Source organism: Aythya fuligula, chromosome 5 (assembly GCF_009819795.1).
Source record: "Aythya fuligula isolate bAytFul2 chromosome 5, bAytFul2.pri, whole genome shotgun sequence".
NCBI classification, from domain to species: Eukaryota; Metazoa; Chordata; class Aves; order Anseriformes; family Anatidae; genus Aythya; species Aythya fuligula.
In genome coordinates, this window is record NC_045563.1 from 15,599,681 (window position 1) to 15,607,780 (window position 8,100).

Below are 8,100 nucleotides of genomic sequence, written 5' to 3' on the forward strand. Positions count from 1 at the left end.
GATGTAAATTGAGTCTAGGCAGTACTTGGTAGGAAACACAAGATGATTATGCCACTATGAAAGTAGGTTGCCATTGGAATAATATATGACTACAACATTCTAATACAACAACAACAAAAAAAGATAATCTAGTAAGGAAATAACATAAAGGAAAATATCTTAATTCTACTAGAATGTTTCTTGTAACTTAAGCAGCTGACATCAAGGTTTGGATGTGTAACAGGGTGGGGAAAACAAGGGCAATGCCCTCAAGTGAGAGTCCCATGACAACTGTCAGTGGCTCTAGGAGGATGTGTATATGATCAGATACTCAAAGAAGTTACCTTAAGCAGAGTCCAGTAGGCTGGGTAGCATGGCTGATAACAAGAGGTGTTCCCCAAAGCTCCCTTGCCCTGCCCCTGGCTGTCAGAGCTTAGTGCTGGGCAGAATTCACATCTTCGGAGGAAGGGTAATCTCTGTCTCAGGTACTGCATAGAAAAAAGCAGCTGCCTTTGGCACCAAATCTCATTTTAATTAATACTTGTTTAGGTGTTGCTTACTGTTTGGGACATAACATTCCACTTTACTGACTGGCTTGGTCTGATGGCCTTCGCTCTGTTTGGAGTAGAGATGTGGACACATGAATATGATAGCCAAGAAAATTAGCTTCATCAGCATTTAGCTTTGTCCTTCTAGATAATCTATATTTGAGGCTATGTAATGTTTAACAGAGGAAAACAGCAGTGTGAGTAAAGCAGCCAGGAACAACACAACCTGTATGAGTGCAGAACCCTTCTGAATGCAATGTAAGTACCCAGATATCTTTACCTTAAATATTTTGGTGCAGCTATATGGCATTTAGCTAGTGAGTCATGAAGCACATCTGCTTTCAAGGGTGAGACCTGGTTTCTAAGCACTCAAATAACAGCAGAATTTAATTTCAAGAAATATTGAATAGCAACTTGTAGGGGTATATTATAGCAGTTCCACAAGTATAACTCTGTTCTGAATATTTATCCAAAATAGTTCTTTCACATCTAGAATAAACCTGCTTCATTAACAAAAGAGAAAATATTCTTACTTCCCAACGGTCAGTCTAGTTTGTTATCTTTAGTGAGACTCCCTAAAGCTTACAATGAACCAAAACTCTGGCGGGCATGAGGTGTCTTATTTACACCAGTGTGGTCCAGGCAGGATTCATAAAGCTAATTTTGCTATGCCAAGCTCCCCATAAGTCCTGATTTACTCAGATCTCACAGTAAATCTGCAGAAGGACAATCTGTGTCCTTTTCACCCAAATCTGAGTGGACAGAATGCTGATGCAGGTTGGTTGAAATCCGAAGGAAAATCCCTCCTGCTTTTACTGAGCCTGTGTTTCTGGGTGCCTTAGCCACCAGTTGTAAGGTGATCATGTAACTCATGCAATCTTCTTCCCAAAAGCTATTCCACTTTAAGTAAGATACTAGATGAAGTCTGTTTGGAGTTGCTTTTCTAGTCTTTAGTACAAATTTTAACTGGAATAGCTCTCGTCTCTTATTTGATAAAGTCAACTTTCTAGACACTATGAAGGACACTACAAAGCATACCTGCAGGTTCTTAGTCTAATAGGTAAGAATAGAAGTCATCAGCAAACAAAAAATGACTGCAGTTGTCAGAAATAACAAAGATACCACAACCCAGACTCTTTCCTGAATGACTCTAGCTGAGGTATTATGTGCCTCATGGAAACAGCCTCATGCTATACAAAGTTTGGAGAGACAGGAGGGGCCAATCCCAGTGCAGTGGCCTCACCCTCTGGCTGTGCTGGGGCTGTACAAACAGGGAAAGCCATCTGAAAGGTATGTGCATGTGGAATGGTAATTTAATATACTAAAATAAAGCAACGTGTTCTGATCTAACCAGGTATTGAAGCAGAAAAAGTTACTTGCTCCCTTGTAATTACTCACTTTTTATGTTAAAATGAGGCAGGATTGGGGGTGAAGGGGAGATGACACATGACTTTTGGCTGTTGCAGTCTTGTATTTTTTTCCATTGACATAGCTTGCTGATTTGACATAAATATCATTCAGGCACTAATATGATAATTCTCAATTCTTTGAGGTAAACATAGAAGTAAGAGTAGCTCCCAATGTGTTACCTCACCATAAAATGGAGATGAAAAAACAACCAACCTTTTAATTTCTCTTCCTCTGATTTTTCTTTAATACTCCTGTGCTTTTCTCTCCACAAGCTTCCAGTAACAAAGGACTCCTGCAGCTGGAGGAAAGCAGAACTGAAGTGGGCAGTACTGGATAGGAATTACATCTACGATCAGAAGCAGCAGCATTTCAAAACACTGCCATAGAAAAGGTGAAGATCAGGAGATTAATGCCAATTAACAAATAGCTGTTGAAGGTAGTAGCAGAGAGAAATAAAAGATGAGATGTTGACTGACTGTTCTACAGGATCTGAAACCATTTCTCTTTGTCTCCTCAGTAACTGCAAAGGATGATGAAGGCCACCCTCGCAGTATCCTTTCTGGTGGCTTTGCTTTACCCTGCTGTTCACAGCATGATCCAGCCTGACCACCGTGATGATGAGCCCCAGGCAACTCACCTCCAGGAGCGGCATTCCCATGAGGGAGATCCTCTTGGGTTCTGCCAACGGATAGTCCCCAGCAACACGGACTTTGCCTTCAGGTTTTACAGGCAAGCGTCTGCCCAGTCACCTGGCAAGAACATTTTCTTCTCCCCAGTCAGTGTGTCTGCTGCCTTTGCCCTGCTGGCCCTGGGCTCCAGAGCTGCAAGCCGGGTTCAGGTGCTGGAGGGGCTGGCCTTTAATCTCACCAGCACCCGGGAGGAGGAGATACATGATGGCTTTCGTCATCTCCTCTCCTTGCTGAACCGTCCTGGCAGTCAGGTGCAGCTGAGCATGGGGAACACCCTGTTCATAGATGAACACTTGAAGCCACTGAAAACATTTCTGAAGGATATCCAAAAAACATACAAGGGAAAAATTATTTCTAGTAACTTCCAGAATTCAACTGAAGCTAAAAAAGTGATCAATGATCACATAAAGAACCAAACTCATGGGAAGATAAATCAAATACTTACAGACCTTGATCCAAACTCTCTAATGGTACTTGTTAATTATATTTATTTCAAAGGTAAGTTATACAGATGTTACTGCAATACTTCAGTTTGGCCTGGACTGAACCAAATATCCCAAATTAATTCTGAATTATTCTTAAAAGAAAGGACAGTGTTAAGATTAGGCTATTATAAGAAACATTGAAAGTTCTCATTCGTTGAAGCTTTCTAAATCTAATTTTTTTCTAAGCTTGCAGACACAAAAGTTCACTCTGCAATTTTCAAGTTTTATGGAAATGTCAGACTGCAAGAGATTTATGCAATTATAAATTTTTCTACCAGACTTCCTAGACTTTCTACTTATTTCAAAAATTATTCTGCAATTTTTTTACATGCTGTATGAAGTAGAAAAACAAAATCCAAGGAAGTTATCAAAAATTGCCAAACACTTTAATTTACAGTCCATATCTGTTTGATGTGTACATACCTATGTAGTTGGGCTCTAAATGACAGCTTGTCATCCCATTTTACTTATAGATAGATACACATACATACACCAAGAGGTACTTGAGAATGTACTGATTTGTCAATGATTAAATTACTCTTAAACATTATGTCAATTTATAGCAGCATGCAGGACATAAATTGAATTTACCACCCAGAAGGCAATGTTAGAAAATAGAAGAGCATTCAGTAAAATAGATTTTACTTCATGTACTCTGTTAAATCTAGGTACCCTAGTCTCAAGTGCACTAGCCTGAGGTTTTTCTTTATGATGGGACAGACAAAAGATCAAACTTAGAAAATAACCATGGTACAACAATGTTTACATTTTATTACTTATTTTTCAATTTTAGTTCTATTCAGTACTTAAAAAAACAACAAAACAACTACAGAATGGGAAATTGTGATAAATTGTGATCCCTGCATTGGAGATTAAAGCCCTGGAAACTCACTTTGCTTACTGTAGTGGAGTTATGATCAACTATCAACATATTATGATATGGCCCAAAAGTTCAGGTTCTTGCATATAAGCTTTTCCTTTGTGTTACAAGATGAAGAACAGATGAAAAAGCATGGAAGGAGATTAATGTACTACCTTTTAAAAAGGAAAAAAGTAGTCATCTGCTGTGGAACTTGCTTTACAAGCAAAATTATTGTAAAGAAACTCATTAGTTTCTTGTCAACCATCACTTTTCTCAAATAAAAGTTTATGATGAAGTTACTGTATTTAATTTATTTGACTTAGGAAAGGTATTGTATGAGTCCATATGAACTTTAACCTGGGATATTTGACTGTTGAACACATTACGGCAAAGGTCTTGAATGAATTTTGAATACTTCTGATCTTTGAGTATGAGTGTAAATCTTCATATATGGATTTATCTGTTGTAAATTAGTCTGGACTATACTAATATATCCTACTTAGAATACAATTACATGTTTATTTTTTCTCTCTTGGTTTTAAGCCTACTGGGAAAATCCTTTCAATGTGAAGGGGACTCGCAAGGATTATTTCTATGTGAATGCAAAGACCTCAGTTGAAGTGAAGATGATGACTCGAGATAGCTTTTATAAAATGTATTCTGACAAGATGCTGTCTTGCAAGGTGGTGCAGATTCCTTACAAGGGAGATGTTGCAGCATTGTTTGTCCTGCCTAATGAAGGAAAAATGAAATGGTTGGAAAATGCCTTGACAAAAGAAACTGTGTCTAAATGGGAAAGATTACTTGAAAGACGGTAAATTCTAATTTGATGCTTCACAGTAGTCAGAATCCAAAGTCTAAATACTATAATCAAGTTTTATAGTTATTAATTCAAGTGCTCATTGAAGAATTATGTATGGGACAGATATAAAGGAACAGGTCAAATGACTTTGATTTGGTATGCTTAGCAACAATTGGAATCAGCATAGCCTTTTGATGAGGGAAGAGCTCTGTGACCTGGGAAATTCACCTTCTTCATGCATTTGTAGTTAATCTTAAGTTTCTCCACTTCTTTTCTCTCAAATCCAATGTGTTAATATCAGTAACATAGCAATATAACAGCAATAAGATCCCTCAGGGAACGGGGTGTGATTTACAAAAGAAAAACCTTCAGGGCTAGAAAATTAACGCAAATGCATCCACTAACATGCTGGCACCACTGCTGCTTGTTGTCCATTCAAGTGGTGGTTGTGGGATTAAAAAAAAATCCCATCTTTCTCCTACCACATTTTCCTATTCTCCAGACCATTGTCTTGCTATCTTGTATAAATCTGAAGACTGGCTTCTTAGCACAAAAGAATAACCAGCAAGTTGGGAGAATTCAAGACATACTTTGGTTGCAATAACTACCATAATTTTCTTTTGAATTAACAGGAGGGTAGAAGTGTATATTCCAAAGCTATCTATTTCTGGTACCTATGACTTAAAGAAAATGTTCATGAATCTGGGTGTAACAGATGTGTTTTCTGACTGGGCTGATCTGTCTGGAATAACAGGAAAGCCTGATCTGAAGATTTCAAGAGTAAGTCTATCAACAGAAATGATGGCCTGTGGATTCCTTGATAACCATTTATCTTTAAGTCATGTTGTGAAATGTTTCTTATCACTGGAAATGGTTGGCATTTTGTGAACTAGAACACTTTAGCTAGTACAGTAAGTTCTCTGAGATTTTTACAAGATCTGGAGATAAGAGTACTGTCTTCCTTCTGACAGGCTGAGACTCGTGGCCAAGCTTGGAAGGGGTATATCACTTGTCCCAGGAACAAAAACAGCCTAGCTTCTGCATGTGAAAGGAGCCTCCATGGATACCTGTTGGGGGTGCTTTGCATGAATTTACTTAGCAGGAAAAATAACCCTTACTTATAATGTGTGCATTCTCTAATTTAAAGGATTTTAAAACCTTTTCCATAGAAGACAATGACAAGTGCTAATCACATAAGATGGACCAGATTTGAGGAAAGCATCCCACTTCCTGGGAGGAAAAGATAATGTGAAGAGATGTAATTACTGCTTTCATAATGGCTGTTAAATTGTTGACAACATAGTATTATGGGGTTAGAGAAACAAAGCTTAGTACCAACAATTTGATATGAAGATTGATTTTTCTACTGCGGTAGAAACTGTGGTGAGGAATACTGAATGGGAAAATACTTGCTCATTAAGACAATGTTGCTAAACACCTTTTATGGGCTATAGTTGTGTTGTTCATGACCTATCAGCAATTCTGTGAAAGGCAATAGCTCAATTAACTTAGTGCTAATTTTAGTCATTCCACACCTGTCCTGTATGTATGCTAATTCTTGCTGTGTTTTATTGTAGGCTATGCACAAGTCACTGCTGAATATTCATGAAAATGGCACAGAGGCTGCAGCAGTCACTGGCACAGACTTTGCTCCTCATTCTGTTCCTCCTGTTGTAAAATTCAATCGTCCATTTTTGTTGTTGATTGTTGATCAATATACTCAAAGCATCCTCTTCATAGGAAAAATTGTGAACCCTAATGAAAAATGAGTGGTCCATAGCATGTCTTTTTGATTTTAACTGCATTCTTGATGCATTTATAGTCTGCAATTAAAACCATATCAAAGCTGTTACGAACACTTTCTTTTTCCAAAAAAAAAATGATTGATGCAAGAATACAGTCAGTATTAAAATTGTTGTTCTTCCTCCCTTTTCCAGTAGAAAAATAATTACCAAGATATACTTATTAGCGAATTATGAAAAAGTGTGTATACTAGTTTTCTAATGGCCACTATATGTTATCTTTGAAAAACTAGAGAAACAGTTTAAATCCTTTTTAGTAAATAATGAATGAACAAACAAGCTGTTCCTGAGTAGTGAGTAGGAAGCAAGGAAAACGTTAATGTTTTCTTCAGCTGCCTCAAACTCTTATGTGGTCTTGGAGAGATGATGTGAGAAATTAACATTTAAATGCAGTTCACCCAGGGATGTCTTAGGCTTTCTCTTCTGTGTGGATGTCTTTTATGGAAAACCATAGAATAGAATAATAGAATATCATGACCCGCAAGAATCATTGGGTCAAACTCCTCACTTCTCATCGGACCATCCAAAAATTAAAACATATTAGAGTGCACTATCCAACCACTTCTTGAACTCCGGCAGACTTGGTGCTGTGACCACTTCCCTGGGCAGCCTGTTCTACCACCACCCTCTCAGTGCAGAACCTTTTTCTAGCACACAGCCTCACCCTTCCCTGTCCCAGCTCCATGCCATCCCCTTTGGTCCTGTCGCTGTCCCCAGAGAGCAGAGCTCAGTGCCTGCCCCTCCGCTCCCTTCATGAGGCAGCTGCAGGCCGCCATGAGGCCTCCCCTTAGTCTGCTCTGCTCCGGACTGAACAAACCAAGGGGCCTTAGCTGTTTCTCATATTCTTCTCATATCTTTCTCTCTAGACCCTTCACCATCTTTGCATCCATCCTTCAGATGCTGTTAAGACTTTTATGCCCTTATAGTGTGGCATCCAAAACTGCACATGGTACTTGAGCTGAGGCTGCACCACTACAGAGTAGTGGGGACAATCACTTCCATCTACAGGCTAGTAATGAAAAAAAAAATTGTGTGAGAAAATGATTGTTCAGCATTCTGAGGATGTCTGTGCCAGTTTGATATCTCTTGATGTGGCCTTATTGATCCAAGGTAGTGTCAAAATCCAGAGTCAAGACTTGGCATTTGTTAGGGTCTGCAGCACCAAGAAAAGAGATCTGCTAACAAATACAGCTGGTCTTGTGTGGTATCAACCTGATATACTGTTCCATCCCTTGGGTTCAACAGCAACTATTTAAGAAGGATAAATGTATTTAACATTGGTCAAGTGCAGAACAGCCCTTTTCAGTGTGTTGTATCTCATTCATTTTCTTTAAATATATGGGGCTGGACAATTAAGAATTTTTAGTCAATAGGTCATGAGGTCAATTTGATAATTGTAATTAGTAGCATTAGAACAAATCTCTTTTTGTAGAGACCAACCTTACTAAAACAACAGTATCTCCCAGTCCTCCCCCCCACCCCCCATACACCCCAGTGCCAAGTCTTTGCAGTTAGAGTGTTTT

The 8,100-nt window shown here is 38.7% G+C and overlaps 1 protein-coding gene across 1 annotated transcript; it reads left to right on the forward strand.

Annotated features, from left to right (window-relative positions):
* Positions 1-2,463: 2,463 nt before the first annotated feature.
* On the forward strand, positions 2,464-6,544 carry LOC116490057 (alpha-1-antitrypsin-like; the record flags this gene model as incomplete). The annotated part of the gene is made up of 4 exons (XM_032188931.1): positions 2,464-3,124; positions 4,517-4,787; positions 5,408-5,555; positions 6,353-6,544. Coding segments are annotated over 4 exons (1,272 nt in total), but the record flags the coding sequence as incomplete, so codon positions are not given.
* Positions 6,545-8,100: the final 1,556 nt, after the last annotated feature.